The 17,359-nt window shown below is 39.6% G+C and overlaps 1 protein-coding gene across 1 annotated transcript in view; it reads right to left on the reverse strand.

Annotated features, from left to right (window-relative positions):
- POLR1A (RNA polymerase I subunit A) overlaps positions 1-17,359 on the reverse strand; it is a 52,887-nt gene that overhangs the window by 23,988 nt on the left and 11,540 nt on the right. Inside the window, exons 13-16 of the mRNA XM_032237284.1 lie at positions 15,863-16,117; positions 3,357-3,548; positions 2,251-2,400; positions 1,693-1,876 (exon numbers count right to left, since the gene is read on the reverse strand). Coding sequence (XP_032093175.1) covers positions 1,693-1,876; positions 2,251-2,400; positions 3,357-3,548; positions 15,863-16,117 — 781 coding nt within the window. The remainder of the gene's footprint in view (positions 1-1,692; positions 1,877-2,250; positions 2,401-3,356; positions 3,549-15,862; positions 16,118-17,359) is intronic.

The following is a 17,359-nucleotide window of genomic DNA, read 5'->3' on the forward strand; positions in this document are numbered from 1 at the left end:
CCTTGTTCTTCAAGAGAGGATCCTGTAATGTTTGGCATCAGGATGCAGCTATTTGTTGGCTCTATATTTGTCACAGAAGTTTAGAATCACACATACATACCTTAGACACACAAACAAATGAATGGAATAACACATGCAGAATGTCTGTGGTTACAGCAGAGCTATGTTGGTCTGGGATATGAATGTGTATGTACAGGAGGCAATGTTATTATCAAGACAACAGTCACACAAGTGGGGCTTAAGTCCATTTCAATAACTAATTTGAGAAAATGCCTTAGGCAGGTCCCTCTGTCATTCACAAAGTTAAAGTGAAGGAGAGGGAAGCATATTTAAACTTGTGATGCAATGATAAAGTACCATGTCCCATGACTACCTTGCTTAGTGACCACAATCCTATTGCCATTAAGTGATGATCATAGGCTATTAAGTGAGGACCTCCACACAATCTCCTGCTGGCTTCCAACAACCACAGTCAGAGGGTGAACAGGCAGAAAGTTGCAAGTTTCAGATGGTTGGCAAACAGGCTGACAGGCAGGCAAGTATCTTTTACCAGGCATAGAAGGCTGTGCGGATAGCAGGTGCGATGCAAGAGAATATGGATGGTTGCCAGGCTTCAGCAGGTGTGCAAGAATGCATCAATGGCTGGCAGGGTGTAAGAGTGATGGGGCTGAAACTGACTGGCAGGTATGGGAGGGTGCAAACATGCCCAGTATGGTGTAACACAAGTGGGCTGGGAGTGCTGTTACCAATAGGGGTAGACTTATCTAGCAACTTGTGACCTTCCCCATTTGTTTCCCTATTCACTTTACTTTTGGGAAATTGGCAGAAATGATCACAAATGGCGATCACATGACATTGAGACACTGTAACCGTCCTAAGCACAATGGTTGCTAAGCACCTAGATCACAAACATCTGTGTGCAGAGAACTGATAGTACAGCTTATTTAGCACAATTCTGAATTGTCACTAAATGAGAGGTTGTTGTTAACTGAGTACAGTCTGTATATGGAATTGGTTGCTTAGTCTGATCTACCTTGCAAGTCCTAAAGTTACAACAGTAATTGGGACTGGGATTACTCTCACCAAGCAATGTGGCCATAACATGTGACATAATGTAGCCACATTGCTTAGTGATGACAATTCAGGCAATCTTGTTGTCATCATAACTACAAAACACATGGATCATAAATTGGGAAGCAGAGGGAATCAAGATAAGTAGTGTGGGGTGCCGTGTGTGTGTGTGTGAAAGAGATCATGGGATACATGTGGCAGGCCACGTGTAAGTTGGTGGATGCTGCAATGTGGCCCAAGCTCAGGAATAGCAGGAAAAGAAGGTATGGGATGTGTGCATGTCTGAGAGAGAAGAGCACATAGTGCATGTGCAGAGGGCTGGGGAAGGAAGGGACTGGTGGTTTCGAGAACAGGGAGATTGAGGAAGAAGGGTACCACTGCAAGTGAGTGAAGGGGTAAGAAGGGTGTGGTGAATACAACAAAGAAAGAGTGGATTGGGGGTGAGGGGAGGCTTACCAGAGCAACCTAGGGCCTTCCCTGCCACCTTCCTCACTGACTCTGTGGGATGTAGCTGAGAAGGTTCTGCCTCATTTTTTTTAACCTAATACTTCTTACTCTTTTCTCTTTTGCATAATGTTGCTTACTCCACTTTCAAGGATGAAAAGGATTAGTTTTACTCACCCATTGTAAAACCCTTGTAGAACTGTAGATAGGCAGTGAAGATTCGAGCTAGAGCAGTTAGCAACTTTCCACTGGTCTCACCCCCATAAACCTCATGGCAACAGTGGACTAAACCATAAGCAGTGCTCCCATACTGAGCTTTATCCAAGACCCCACAGAGCAATTCTCCATTTCTAATAAGCACCTGCAAAAGAAATTAACATTAAATCTTCATCTAGACTGAAGTTGTTCAGATTCATTCATACAAATGTGTATAACTATTTCTATTTTGCATAAACAAACAAACAAATGCTCCAGTTTTAAAGAAGTCTAAAGAACTAAATAAATAACTGCAAAATCAAGATTAATGAACAGTTACATTTTAATCATGGTACAGATTTTTCACCCAGCTGGGTAGTAAGCAATTAAATTAAACGGAAGATGCCTTCCTCCAAATTCTGCTAAAGTTTCATATTATGGCAGACAAGATCCAAAGCACCTTCAGGATAGATTTCAATGGCCATAAAGTCAATTTGGCTAGTGCTAATAGCTTGCGTCTTTTCCATATTTGATTCCTACCTGAGATTCACACATAGAGTCAAGATCCGATCTATGAATTCTACAGGCAGATGCCGTTGTCCAGGCTTTTTGGCTGATCTTAGCTTTCCCAGATAGATTTAATGGAATGTGGTCTTCTGGGATTACATTTAATAACAAAGTAGAAACAACCTACAGAACAACATAGGACACAAATATAGCTTAAATATGGAAGACATACCTCTACATTTATATGCATTCATCTGAGAAAAAACAGCAGAGCAAAACACTTATCAGAGTACATAAATCATAAATAATAAATAGCAACAATGCTATTTCAACATGGAAAGTCATTACAAAACACCTAATATGAGAATGAAAACTATAAAACAGAAAATGTGAAATCTATTCAAAAGGCCACAATTGGAACAAAAATAAAGGGAAAAAAGGAAACAGACATGATGGGGAATAGGAGAAGGAAAAGCAGAATATGTGAATAAGAGGCTGATAATATCAGTAAAGAATGAAAGAACAACCCATACCTCTGCTTCAGCGCAGAATGACTTTTGCACGGCTCTTTCTGGGCTCATTGCTTCTGCCTTTTTGACCACTTCTTGAAGCCGACAGCTCTGCAGCCAGCCACTTTGCTTTTTCCCTCTTTTTCTTATGGGAGACTTGCATGGTGGCACCAGCAGCAGGTGGAAAAAGGGAAAAAGCAAAGCAGCTGGTGCGGAGCTGCCGGGTTCGGGAAAGTGGCTCAACAAGCAGAAGCGCTGCGCCCAGAAAGAGAAGGGCAAAAGTGCAGCCAGCCAATTCTCCCCCACCCCTGCACCACCACTCATGCTGGCTTTGCCCATCCCCGAGCTTATTTTCGGGATAGGGGTAATAGTAGACCCACCCCCCAAAATTAGGGTTGGGCTTATTATTGGGGTGGGTTGTGTTTTTGGAGAAAACAGTAGGTCAGAACAATGTAAGAAATATACCCAAGAGTCAAGACTGAGTGTAAACACACCAATACAAATACACATACATAATGAAGAATGTTTTTTTTTTAAATTTGGAAATAAAGAGTTCACCAAATACTATGTTTTGTTGATTGGGTAAGCAGCATTCGATTTATATTTTAAAAAAATCAAAATATTGTTAACCTGCTTTCCTGTCCATAAGCATCGTGGCTTTATAATAGCTGGAGACAGCAATTTTACTTTTCCTTTTTTGTCCATCAGTCCTTGATACACCAGTTCAACATACTGCTCTCGAGTGAAGAAACAACCTCGCGTGGTCATTCTAGTACCAGACACCATATGATCTTGAATCAATCCTGCCAAGGGTTTCCCATCCTGAAGAATGAAATAAATACATTAGTAGGTTCAGTAGTGGCTCCTTTAGTGGCTCCTAAAAACCAAGAGAATAGTCTGTGAATAGTTACTCAATATGTGGACTCACTGTTGTATGCTAATAACTCTTGAGCATGTACAAAGTATGGAGCTTACTCAATTTCTTTCTTGGAACAAGCTATGTACTGAGTATTGTGGATAACTTCAGATTACTCAAGGGACTATTATTTAGCTAAGTTTTTTATTTTTTCTAACACAAAGAAAGTTGCTACTTTTTGCAGGGTAACTGTTACCCCTCACCTAATGACAGCTGCATTCCAGAATGGTCAGAATGTCAAGTACTTATTGAAGGCTACCCAAGGAAGAACTCTGACTTTTTGGCACTCAAAACAAATGCTCATGACAAAAGGGGTGAAGATAGAAGCTGCTACTGCAATTTGTTTGATTGTGGTGTTTTTATTTTGTTTGGTTTTTTTCCCTTTGGTTTTGTTAAACAAATTTGAGAGTGCAAGAATTTTAATACTATCAAATATAGCATCTGCTTTTTCTTTCTCCAAGTATATGGAGGTTTTGATGATTCTAATGGTCTATTAGTTTTTATTTTTCAGGGCCTTCAATACAAGTATTTGCATGCCCCACAAGGTTCAGTTTTATGCCCAACCTGTTTTCAAAGACTCTCACAAAAAGTCTGATACATTCAACCTATTTTTTTACATAGCAGAAACAAACTAATGTAGGATTTAAAAGCTTTTAATTATTTTAATTTAATACCCAGTTTTAATGTGGACTTTGAATTTTACTGTGGTATTAATTTCATCACAGAAAGGGGAGAGTGTAAATGCAAGACAAGATAGGCAGCCCCCATAGAGCAAAATACTCTCCAATCAGAAGAACTACATGACCAAGTTATACAGGCACAGAAGCACTAGCCCAAAGGTTTATACATCGCAACTGTGTAGTTTGTTTGGAGTGCTATGCGGGAAGAAGATTAAGGCCATGTCTCTCCTGATGATCTAGAGCCGTGATGGCAAACCTATGGCACACAAGCCGTTGCTCTATCTCACCTCCACCAGGCATGCATGTGCGCCTCCCGCCGGCCAGCTAGTTTTTGGGTCTCTGCTGCACATGCTCAGGGCGCATGTGGGAGACGCAAGCGCAGGGTTCATGCACGCATGCACAAGGGTAGGGCACATGCATGGAGGGTTGCATGCACATGTGTGGGGGTTGCGGGGGGGATTTCATGCGCAATGCTTTGTGCTTTCGGCACGCAACGACAAAAGATTAGCCATCACTGATCTAGAGTGTGATACCTTTTCCAGATGATATCAACTGACATTGCTGATATGCCCCCATATGTCCCATGGCATTCCTGGTTATCCAAAGCTAGAAACATTTAAAGGAACTAAAAATATGTTTCCTCCAATAAAATTGTATATGGGCAACCAATATCTTTAGGCTTTGAATTTATTTCTATCCCACAAGATGTCTCACTTGCTACATAATCTTTTCAACAGTAGCAGCGCCAAAAACATAAGGGCGAATCAGATTGCATCAGAATCAGACCAGAATGGGCTACATTAGACTACACCATATAACCAATTGCAAGTAGAGATTGAGTGTATTGCAAGGTATATGCATCAGAGAAAAGATTCTGTGGAAAGGCATTGCAGTCCAAAGCTTGAAGGTCTGACTTAGATTCACCTAAGTCATCTGAGGTGAGTTCTAGTTCCAAAACCCCCAGGAGTTCTACTAAAGCATTTGTTCCTGGAAACGTGCAGAAGAATAAAGACTAATTCTGACTACAAAATCCTGGAGAGCTGCAAATATAAGTTTCAATGGATTTTGAGGCAATAGTCCTCATAGCAATTTAATTTTCATATTTAGACTCCTATAATTATTATTTAGCTCAATTTATTATATTCTTATTCTTTACTTTCTGCCTCACAGTAAAGTGATGGTTGTCCTAAAAACCAGTTACCTGTGTTTCTGTTGGTAACTGTGGTTCTATTTACAATTGCTAAGGTGAAGGATGCAACAATCACCGAGTTGGCTTTCTATCAATAACTTTCATTTAATCCTAGACTACGCCACAATTCTATCTAGTTCAATGAAAAGAAGGACTAGGGGAGACATGATATCAGTGTTCCAATATCTCAGGGGTTGCCACAAAGAAGAGGGAGTCAAACTATTCTCCAAGGCATCTGAGGGTAGAACAAGAAGCAATGGGTAGAAATTAATCAAGGAGAGAAGCAACTTAGAATTGAGGAGAAATTTTCTGACAGTTAGAACAATTAATCAGTGGAACAGCTTGCCTCCAGAAGTTGTGAATGCCCCAACACTGGAAGTCTTTAAAAAATGTTGGATAGCCATTTGTCTGAAATGGTATAGGGTTCCTGCCTAGGCAGAGGGTTGGACTAGAAGACCTCCATGGTCCCTTCCAACTCTGCTATTGTATTGTATCTGGAGAGTCTTTCTTTGCTACAGAGAGAATAAATTGTATTCTGTGTTTAAAACAAGCTTCACAGGAGGTACTCTGTAAACTACCCCATTACATAAACCACTCAGCCTCAATCAGAAAGGGCAACTATTTTTATATATTGTGGCTACACCCATCAAACTTTATACAAGGTGGAAACAAAGAGCAATTTTGCTGGGACACAATTGGGTACAAGGATTTTGTTGTTGTGACAAAAATACATGCTTTTTCTTACCATCAAATGAAAATGGCACACAAATAGCAGTGAGTGGTGGGTTTCCATTTTTTTTACTAACGGTTCACTTGTGCGCGACGCTTCTGTGCATGTGCAGAAGAATCCTGGCAGGTGGGTGGAGCCTCCCGCCGCTACTACTACCGGTTCGCCCGAACCGGGAGCAACCCACCTCTGACAAATAGTAAAGCTCAGTGATGTACAAACTCCACTATACTTACTAAAGGAATGGTATTTGCTGTGTGGAAATTACTCCACACTTTTCCAACATATGCTTCACAAGCTCCTGTGCAGTTGGTTGTTTAACCTCATTTCATGAAGTACCAGTTGTCCAAAATCACTCTCATCACAACTAAAGCGAACGCACAGAAATTGGTACCTCACTGAGGGCTCTTCACTATCACTGTAATTGACACATCAATTGTTGCTGTCCATGCCTACCTTAAGGTAAATAAACCTGGCTTGTATAGTTATAAAATATATAAATAAGCCTTCAAGCACTGTAACATTCCTAAATGAGAAGCAGAAATAGCTAATAACAGCAATCTTGCAAAATGGGCTGGCTATCGATTTTATGCTACTCAAAATGGCCCATGGCTGAGAGGAATGTTCAGGCCTGTTTTGCTTTAACCTGACAATTCCTTGAAAGTAAAAGTACTGTGGAAGATATAAGAGAACTGCCAAAATAAGCTGCAAAACAAGCCTCAGTACTCCATGAAATTGGCTTACCTTGTGATTACCTGGGACAGGCTGGCTGCAAAATCCAGCTATAGATTGACTAACTCCTCTAGCGTTTCTAACGTTTCATCTTTTCAGAAATAGTTTCCAGATGAGTGTAAGGCTAAACCAGTAGTTCCCAAAGGGTGGGATGACTTGGGGGGGGGCGCTAAAAGGCAAGGGGGCGCTAAGAGGCAAGGGGGCGGCAGAGGGACAGTAAGGGGACAACCCGAAGGGGACATTCTCTCAGGCAACTTTCTCTCTTGCCCCGCAAGGAAGCTGGGTTTTGCCTTGAAACTTGCTGTTCCAGCAATCTGAAGGGGACATTCTCCCAGGAGTGTCTCAGGCACCTTTCTCTCTTGCCACACAAGGAAGCGAAGTCAAATTTGTTTATTTAACCTCCTGCTCCAGCCTCCCCTGCCCTACTACATTAAAATCCCCACGCTTCCCATTTCTGCTGGAAGCACGCAGGCCATGTGAGCGAGCAGGCATGCGAGGCCCCTCGATGATCTGAGGGGAGCCAGGAGGTAACAAACTGCACCCAGCTGTCCTCACTCCCTCGCGGCTAAGGGTGGGAGCGCTTGAGATGCCGCTGGGAGATTATCCCCTTCGGGTTGCTGGGACAGCAAATTTCAAGGGAAAACGCAGCTGCTGGAATCAGTGCGCCTGCAACTTAATGCTCTCCAAGAAGCCTGCATTACCGGGAGCAGAAGAGCAGCAGCAGGCGCCACTGCCACCCCTGGTGTCATCCTCCTCAGGAGCCTCGAGTTGCGGCCATTTGCATGTTTCTCCCGAGCTTCTCTCGGGAGATGAAATGGCAGGCACCCCACTGGCAGATCCTCTGGGTGAAAGGTGAGTGAAGGGTGCAGTGACGGGAGAGGCTGGCCATCCCCAGCTCTCAAGGAAGCTCTCGAGGTAGGAGGCAGTGACGAGGCCTGGGGCTCCCTTCCCTTCATCCTTCCTCCAAGAGCTGCAGGTGGCAGGGAAAATGAGGCTTCTTTGCCAGCTTCCCAGCTGGCAAAACAGAAATTTTCGCCAACTGGAAGGTATGTGTGTGTGTGAGAGAAAGTGGGGGTGAAAGAGAGGGGGGGGGAGGGAGGGAGGGAGAAATAGAGAAAAAGAGTAAGAGAGAATAAAAGGAAAGAAGAGGGAGAGAGAGAGAAAAGAGAGACAAAGAGAGAGAGAGAGAAAGAAAGAGAAAGAAAGAAAGAGAAAGTAAGTGGGGGAGACAGAGACAAGAAAGAAAGAAGGAATAAAGGAAGGAAGGAAGGAAGGAAGGAAGGAAGGAAGGAAGGAAGGAAGGAAGAGGAAGGAAGAAAAGAGACACAAGAAAGAAAGAATGGACGGAAGGAAGAAAAAGGAAAGAAAGAGGAAAAGAGAGATATAAGAAAGAAAGAAGTAAGGAAGAAAGAAAGAAAAAGAAAGAGAACTTATGATCACAATTGAGCCCAAAATTTTGGTTGCTAAGCAAGAGCATTGTTAAATGAGTTTCACCATATTTTACAAGTTGGCCACTCCCACTGGTCACATGACCGCCAAGCCATGCCCACAAAATAGGCCATACGTACAGAATAGGTTCTAAAAAATTTTGAAACCCCCCACTGGTATATCTATATGTTTGTGAGGGAGAGAAAAAAATAATTAAGTTCATTGATCTAAAGATGAAAAACTTTTGACTTCCTGGGAGGAGCCTACTGGTGGAGGCTGCAAAAAATCAGCTGCCTCCGAATTCCTGGCTACGTACCTGTTTAGAGGATCTTCCATCTGACGTCTTATCAGGTTTTCTTATCCTTCAGGCAAGAAGGAAAGAAGAAACTGTTTTGCTGGCAAATGCTCTTCGATTTTTGCAGCTTTTGTGCTTGCAAGGAAAGGGGGGCTAGCCCAAGGCAGAACGGCTGTCCGTGCTGGGAACTTCAAACTGCCTTGTGCAGGACAAAGTAGGTCTCTCCCACTCTGCTCAAAGTTTTGTTTGATTTATTCTTATCACGAGCTGAATCCGTTTACTGCGTGGACAATAATTGTTTATCAACATTTTAGCTTCTTTTCTTTTTCTCCTCCGAAAAATTATTTACTCAGAGGCTTCTAAAATGGCGCCGAGCAGGCTGGTTTCTCCGGTAATAACGAACACTTTTTACTAATCCTCACAAGAATTCAAAACAAAAGAGATTGCTTATCATTTGTTTTTGGTTTCACAACAGAAGAATTTTACTCCTTCATTAACCTTGCTTATTTGGAAGTTAAATGGTGATGAATCTGCTGAATGGTCTTGTTACAATGTTTACTCACTGAAAGTTTTGCCAAGCCTTAAACTTCAAAATAAAAGCCTCTTTACTTAAAGCTGCATATTCAGGCAATAGAGTTTTATTAACTGCAGGCAGATAAATTTTGAAATGGCCTCAAAACCAAATATTAACTTGAAGTCGTCACCCTCTACTTCCAGGGGCACATCCTCAGTGCCTGGCACAAAGCTGCAGCCTCCGCTTCCTACACCCCCTGCTGGGGATGTGTTAACGAAAGAATTTTTCCTGAGTAATCTAAGCGAGGCTCTTAACGCACAGACAATTAAAATGGAAGATAAGTTTAGAGATAATAGAGAGGTGGTAAAGCAGGAGAGAAAAGAGGAAATAAAAGAAATGAAAGAAGAAATTAAAAGTGAAATAAAAGGACTTAAACAGGAGCTGTATGAGAAATTTGATGCTAAGGTTGATAAAATTAGAGACGACATGCTGAGTCTTGTAACTGTATTAACAGAACATATTTCTGGAGTGGAAGATACTCTAGAGGTTCTTAATGATGCCAATGCTAATTTGACATTGAAAACAGAGGTGGTGGAACAAAAAGTGGAAAATGCTGAAAAAGAAATTATTATGATACAGTACCGACAAATGGAGTTCGCATTAAGAGTAAGGGGGCTGCGTGAGGAGAAACAGGAGAACCTGAAACAGATCCTATCGGAAGCTTTTGACCGCCTGATGGGAAGACCAGGGACCAATCAAGTCTGGCAAATTGACAAAGCTTACCGCGTTAACTCCTGGCTGGCAAAGCAGAAGCAGCTTCCTCGAGACATCGTTATATATTTTACTACAAGAGAGTTTAGAAATATGGTACTGCAAGCATCTTACAATACTAAGCTTCAAATTGGCGGTCAAGACCTGGCTGTTTTGAAAGAGATACCACCTCAAATGTTAAGAGCCAGGAGAGACTACGCTTTTTTGGTCGAAGAACTCAGAAATCGCCAGATACAGTATAGATGGGATGCACCATTTGGCATCATATTTACATTTGATAAGCAAAGGTACCGCCTCAACTCTGTATGGAAAGCCCGAGATTTTTATTATAATATATTGAAGGCCGGACACCCTGCACCATCTGGACCTAGAGAAAGACCACAAGAAGGACAGGATAGACAGCAAACTACACAACCACCAGACAAGATGGAGCATCTCTCTTCTCTAGAAGTGCAAGGTGCTAAGGAACCAAGACCTAGCCGCATGACTACTAGACGTATGGAGAAACAAGCTAAAAAGCAACAGCATCAACAATCATCGGCCATCGATCAAGGATCTACAACAACAAATCTGGAAGTAATGGGAGGAGCTAGACCTAAGGTTAAACAGGCCGTGCAGGAAGCTCTAAAAATGCTTCAACCAACCAAAGATGACAACTAAGATTTTAACATGGAATGTCAACGGACTGAACTCTCCACAGAAGAGGAAGAAAATATTTCATTATCTCAAACAGTTTAAGAACGATGTAATTTGTTTGCAAGAAACTCATATCAAGTCAACTGATCAAAATATTTGATCAACTCAAAACTTGGTCAACATTTTGCAGCTTCTGCTATGGAAAAGAAGAATGGTATAGTTGTATACTTAAGAAAAGATATGAAAGCTGAATTAATAGAAGCAGATCCCTTCGGAAGATATATTGCTTTAGACTTAATCTTAGAAGGGAAAAAGACATTACTTTTGGGAATTTATGCTCCCAATCAACAGCAAGATAGATTCTATAGAAATCTTCATGCTAAACTAGTACAGTGGGACTATAGTTCCTGTATACTATTGGGTGACTGGAATGGAGTGATAGACACTAAGAGAGATAAGAAGATTTCCCGCCTAAATACCAAGATGCGAGCAAAGTTACCCAAATCTTTCTTTGACATTATGGATGATTTTGAATTGAGAGATATTTGGCGAGAAAGAAATGCAGAGGAATGTGACTTCACTTTCTTCTCGGACAGGCATCAATCCCTCTCAAGGATTGATTTTATCCTAACCACTAATGATTTGCTTTCTAGGGTCAAGAAAACAAAGATTGCAGCTAGGGTCCTTTCGGACCATAACCCAGTTTGGATGGAGTTGGGAAGGGTAGTGCAGGCAAGAAGGTCTTGGAGATTGAATGAAAACTTATTTAGATATGAAAAGTATATTAATGATTGTAAAAAATTACTATCTGAATATTTTGTTTTGAATATGAATAAGGGTACATCTATGGAATTTGTATGGGACGCAAGCAAAGCGTACATGAGAGGAGTTTTGATGAATATAAATAAAACACATAGAAATAAGCAAGGGTTAAAACGAACAGAACTGGAAGAGGAAATTAAGAGAAAAGAGCTGGAGTTAACAATGAACCCAGACGATACAAAGGTTAAGGAAGCTATTAACATATTAAAATCTCAATTTGACATGTTGATCTCTGACCAGGTGGCTACTAATCTATTATATGCAAAACACAATACTTTTTGTAATGCAAACAAACCTGGCAGATGGTTAGCTTATCAGATTAGGAAAAAAAGGAAAACTCGAAATATATCTAAACTGATTTACAGAGGGAAGGAGGTGTTTCAACAGGAAGAGATTCAAAAGGCTTTCTGGGAATTTTTTACAGAACTGTATAAAGGGGATAAAATTAATGGTTTAGACATAGACAAATATTTAGACAAAGAGAAAATACCTTCAGTTAGAGAAGAACACAGGCAAAAATTGAATCAACCAATAACCTCGGGGGAAATCCTGCAGGTAATTAAGCAATTAAAGTCAGGGAAAGCACCAGGTACAGATGGCTTGACAGCGGTTTACTATAAAAACTTACAGTTAGAAATGGTAGAACCTCTTAGAGAATTATTTAATATGACTCAAACGGAAGGTAAAGTCCCTCCATCTTGGAAGACAGCGTTTATATCTTTGATACCCAAAGAAGATCAAGATACTACTCAACCCAAAAATTATAGACCTATTTCATTACTGAATGTAGATTATAAAATTTTTACTAAAATATTAGCAAATAGGTTAATGTTGGTCACTCAACAATTGATACATACGGACCAAACAGGTTTTATACAAGGGAGACAGATGAAAAGTAATGTTAGATTAATTATTAATGCATTAGAATATTTGGGAAAGAACAATCAGATCCCTGCTGCGTTTATATTTTGGATGCTGAGAAGGCCTTTGATCGAGTTAACTGGCAATTTCTGTTGAAGATACTGCAAAAAATGCAGATAGGAGATAATTTTTTACAGTCAATTAAAGCAATATACCAACAGCAAACAGCACAAATCATAGTCAATGGAAGTCTAACAGACTCTTTTCAAATTGGAAAAGGTACAAGACAGGGCTGTCCTTTGTCCCCATTATTGTTTATTATAACTTTGGAAGTATTGTTGAATAAAATACGGGGCTTGGATGGTTTAAAAGGGATCAAGATTAGGCAGCAAGAATATAGAGTCCGCGCTTTTGCGGATGATTTGGTCATAATATTGGAACAACCGCAGGAATCCAGTATGGTTTTAATGAATATGATTAATCAATATGGTAAAGTGTCGGGCTTTAAAATAAACTTAGGAAAAACCAAAATATTAGCTATAAATATGAATATTAAACAAAAGGAAGAATTAGGAGTGATGCTAGGATGTGAGGTAGTTAAAAAAGTCAAATATCTTGGAGTTAACATTTTAACTTCAAATGGGAAATTATATAAGCATAATTATAAACCACTTTGGCATAGCATACAGACAGAGATGAAAAAATGGGAGAAATTGCACTTATCTTTGCTGGGTAGGATAGCAGCAGTGAAAATGAACATTTTACCAAAATTTTTATTTCTCTTCCAAATGTTACCTATACTTAAAAAAGATGCGAACCTTTTAGAATGGCAGAAGGGTATCAACAAATTTGTGTGGGCAGGAAAGAAGCCGAGGGTAAAGATGAAAATAATGCAAGATGTACGTGAGAGAGGAGGATTGAAACTACCTAATTTAAAACTATATTATGATGCAGTGGCATTATCTGTAATTAGTGATTGGATTCACTTAACCAATGATAGAATATTGAACATTGAGGGACACGATCTGGTATTTGGTTGGCATGCTTACCTGTTATTCAACAAAAAATTGGATAAGAACTTTAAAAGTCATATTTTAAGAAATGCTTTATTGCGGGTCTGGAAGAAATATCAATATAAATTAAATGACAAGATACCCATGTGGGCAATTCCTAGACACGCAATTGAAAATATGAATACAGCACAAAAACATGACAGAACTACCTACAGACAGCTTCTTACCTCGGAAAGGGGGGTATTACAATTAAAATCTTTAGAGGTATTAAAAGAGGAGAAGGTAGTTCAAACATGGTTCCGGTATGGGCAATTACAGGCTAGGTGGAAAATAGATCAAAAAATTGGTTTTATTCAAGTTGAGGATAATCTGTTTAAACAAATAAGAGATCAAAGCTTAATGCATATAAAGAGGATATATAATGTATTAATACAGATGGATTCGGAAACAGAATTAGTTAAAGATTGTATGATAAAATGGGCTCAAAATATTGAGGAACCAATAATGTTGGATACATGGGAAAGAATCTGGGTAAGAAATGTGAAATTTACACAAGCTCAAAATCTGAGAGAAAATTTTTACAAGATGCTCTATAGATGGCATTTAGATCCTAAAAAGTTGGCTTCTATGTATCCGAATGTACAGCCTAAATGTTGGAGGTGTGGTTCTCTCGATGCTACATACTATCATATATGGTGGACCTGCCAAAAGGTTAAGGCATTTTGGATAAAAATATGGTGGGTCATGCAAAATGTTTTTAAAAGAAGGATAAAGTTTAGTCCTCAGTTATTTTTACTAGGTATATGTACTGACTTTACAGTGGTAGAGACCAATTTGATTCTGCACCTGATAACTGCAGCAAGACTGTTGGTGGCGCAATATTGGAAGAAGGAAGACTTGCCTACAATCCAAGAATGGACATTGAAAGTAACAAACTTAGCTGAAATGGCTAAAATATCGGCATATCTCAAAGATCATTCAAATGAGAGATATAAACGAGACTGGAAAAAATGGATTGACTATATACAAAATAAATACGGGACTAAGAAATTCCAGTTAGCCTATGCTTAAGATCAGAAATGATTTAAACTGTTAAAAGTCAGTTCAGTAAGAAGAAGCTAAGGTCAATCTAGAATGTCATTAATTTCTTTATTTCTTTTTTCTCAATAGATTTTAGACTGTGTTAGTTAAAAATCTATACCGTGTACGGGTTCTGGGAAGTCGGGGGGGGGAAGGAGGAGGGGGGGGTGGGGGGGTGGAGGGAGGGAGGGGTACACACAACAAAAAAAAATGTACTTCAATGTCTTAATGATTGACAAATGATGACATATTTGGGTTTTTTTTAAAGAAAAATAAAAAAGTTCTGTTTAAAAAAAAAAAAAAGATGAAAAACTTTAGATAAAAGTGTTTATTATCCATTTTGGGTTTCTTACAAGAACATCTTGTAAGTTTGTGATATCTTAATGATATCTGTTGTAGTTTTGTGCTTTGTGATAATACCTTACTGAGATTACTTCTTTCAATATCTACACAGGAATTATCATCTACTAAGAACAGTGAAGTAGTTACTAAATTTTACTGAGTTTACTAAGTTACTAGTTACTAAAGTTCTTGATAAAGGACTATCAGACTTTGAAAACCTGGTATCACTGGATCATGTTCAACAATTTTGTTGAGTTAACATTAACTAAAAAGGTTTTTAAATTGGATTTTGAATAAATGTGCAATTGTTAGTTTTGAATTTTACTGTTACTATCTTCCTTCCCTCCTGCAAACCGCCTAGTCACATGACTCCCCAGCCATGCCAACCAAGCCACACCCACCGAACCGGTAGTAAAAAAATTTGAATTCCACCACTGGGGGGGGGGGCACTGAGGATCAGTCTGTAGTACCAAGGGGGCAGTGGACTGAAAAAATTTGGGAACTACTGGGCTAAACTGTCTTTTCAGACATATATTTTGCCCCCTAAGAGGTCGAAAGGGAAAACAAGCAATTTCCCGAAGTGGAGTGTTAACCAAGATAGAAACAGAAGGAATGTGCAGCAATTGAAGCCTTGAAAGTCTCTCTTCTCAGTATCTTATGGAAACATTGATGGCTACACAACTGATTTTTTAAATTAAGACAATAATTCCTTTTAGAGGATATCAACAGTAGAAGGGCAAGAAAGTACCTTGAGCGTTTCTCATTATGAAATGTTTATTCTTATGTCATCTATTATTTATATATATGTATGACCATCATTTTTTCTTCCTTTCTTAAAATATACAAATATAAGTGTGCCCTTTTGTCTATAATGTACACAGAAAAAATAATGACTGCAGTGAGCTTTGATTATTGGATTTTGCTCCTGCATTTGATTCCACAGTAGGGTGATGATGATGATGATTAGGCTAGAGGCAACAAATTACTTCTTTGCCAAGATCTAATGCATTTTGACACTGACAAGCTGTCAAAATCACCATTAATTAATTTCAAAATCCCTAAGTGGCTGAAAAACAAATACGGAAAATGGCATGCATAATCAATGATGATTTGTACGTTTAACAATTTACCTTGGGAACCAGATACTGTTCATCTGTACAGGCCAATACATAGGCTTCGGCTCGGCCTAGTTCATTCTGAGGGAAATGAGCATTCATCTCATCACCATCAAAATCAGCATTGTAGGCTTTGCAGTTGGCATAGTGAAGTCTCAGAACTTTCTCTCCAGGCAGGATTCTTGCTCGATGGGCTTGAATGGAGGGTCTGTGAAGAGTGGGTTGTCGATTCAGCAGAAGGATATCACCATTCTTAATATGGCGGCATACCTGAAAAAAACAAAGTTCAATTATATAAATATTTCATTTTAAAGATAATTAGACATTGCAGTGGACTAAGGAAAAAACAATAAAGGTAAACAGATTATTAGACAAACAACCTCCCAGATATACTGGTATTCTAAATCCCAGAACTCCCAAGCAATGTAAGGAAATCTAGACTTTGAGAAAACTCAAGCATAAGAGCTGGAATTACAGATAAAAACCTATAATATAAGTTTTCATTTCATAAGGTGAAATATAATTTCTCTTTTCTACAAACAAATCTAGAGTGCCTGTTCAGCCATGCTGAGGTATAAGACAGGACTTCCTCCTCATTCTACTTTTTGAAAGAATAAACTGACCTTCTTGTGGCTGAGTCTGACTTCCCCTAATTCTGCTTCAATGCTAATAAACCTAAAGCTAGCAATAAACCAAATACAGATTATTTAGCAAGGCTTTATTTCAGCTTATCCTGAAAACAATGACAAACTTTTCTCATCATGAATTGGAAAGGTTATAAAGAGCTAATTAAAGCCTAGACAAAAATATCAAAAATCAAAAAGACAAAAATGGAGAAATACACAGGAAGGATTGCCTGAGTGATATTCTTTGCCTTTCCTCGTTCCTGGTAGACCCTCCCAAAATCAAAAGATTGATAGTGGCACGTGAGGAAAAAACACACATTTGTGGAGGACAGAAAATATGGAAGTTCACAGAGATCACAGTAATAGCATTTTCGGGTGGCAAAGAGATATGGCAGCTGGGCACAATAGCACCGGTAGCAATAAGCACTGCATGACAGATCTGGAGGAGCAAGGGATGAAAACCAATCTCCTCTGACATGAAGATTTTTCTCAGGTCCCTAGATTTCCACTTTCTTTCCAGAAAAAAGCTATTTGCATTATCTGGATTTTGGCTAATAGAAGAAGCGTAGGATGGGAAGAAAACTTTGGAATACAGGAGCACCCTATTTCTGGAACCTGGCAGCTGCCGCATTCCAAAGTTTCCTTTCCATCCTGCGGTTCTTTCACTAGCCAAAATCCCAATGATGCCAATAGCTTTTTCCGGAGAGAAAATGGAGATCTAGGGTTCTGAGAAAAGTCTTCATGCAGAGGAGATTGGTTTTCATCCCTTGCTCCACCCCCACCTCCACCCCAATCTCCCTGGATCTGTCATGCAGTGTTTATTGCTACTGCTGCTATTGAGGCTAGCTACCGTATCTCTTTGCTGCGTGACAAATCCGGGTGGATT

Source organism: Thamnophis elegans, chromosome Z (genome assembly GCF_009769535.1).
Source record: "Thamnophis elegans isolate rThaEle1 chromosome Z, rThaEle1.pri, whole genome shotgun sequence".
NCBI lineage: Eukaryota > Metazoa > Chordata > Lepidosauria > Squamata > Colubridae > Thamnophis > Thamnophis elegans.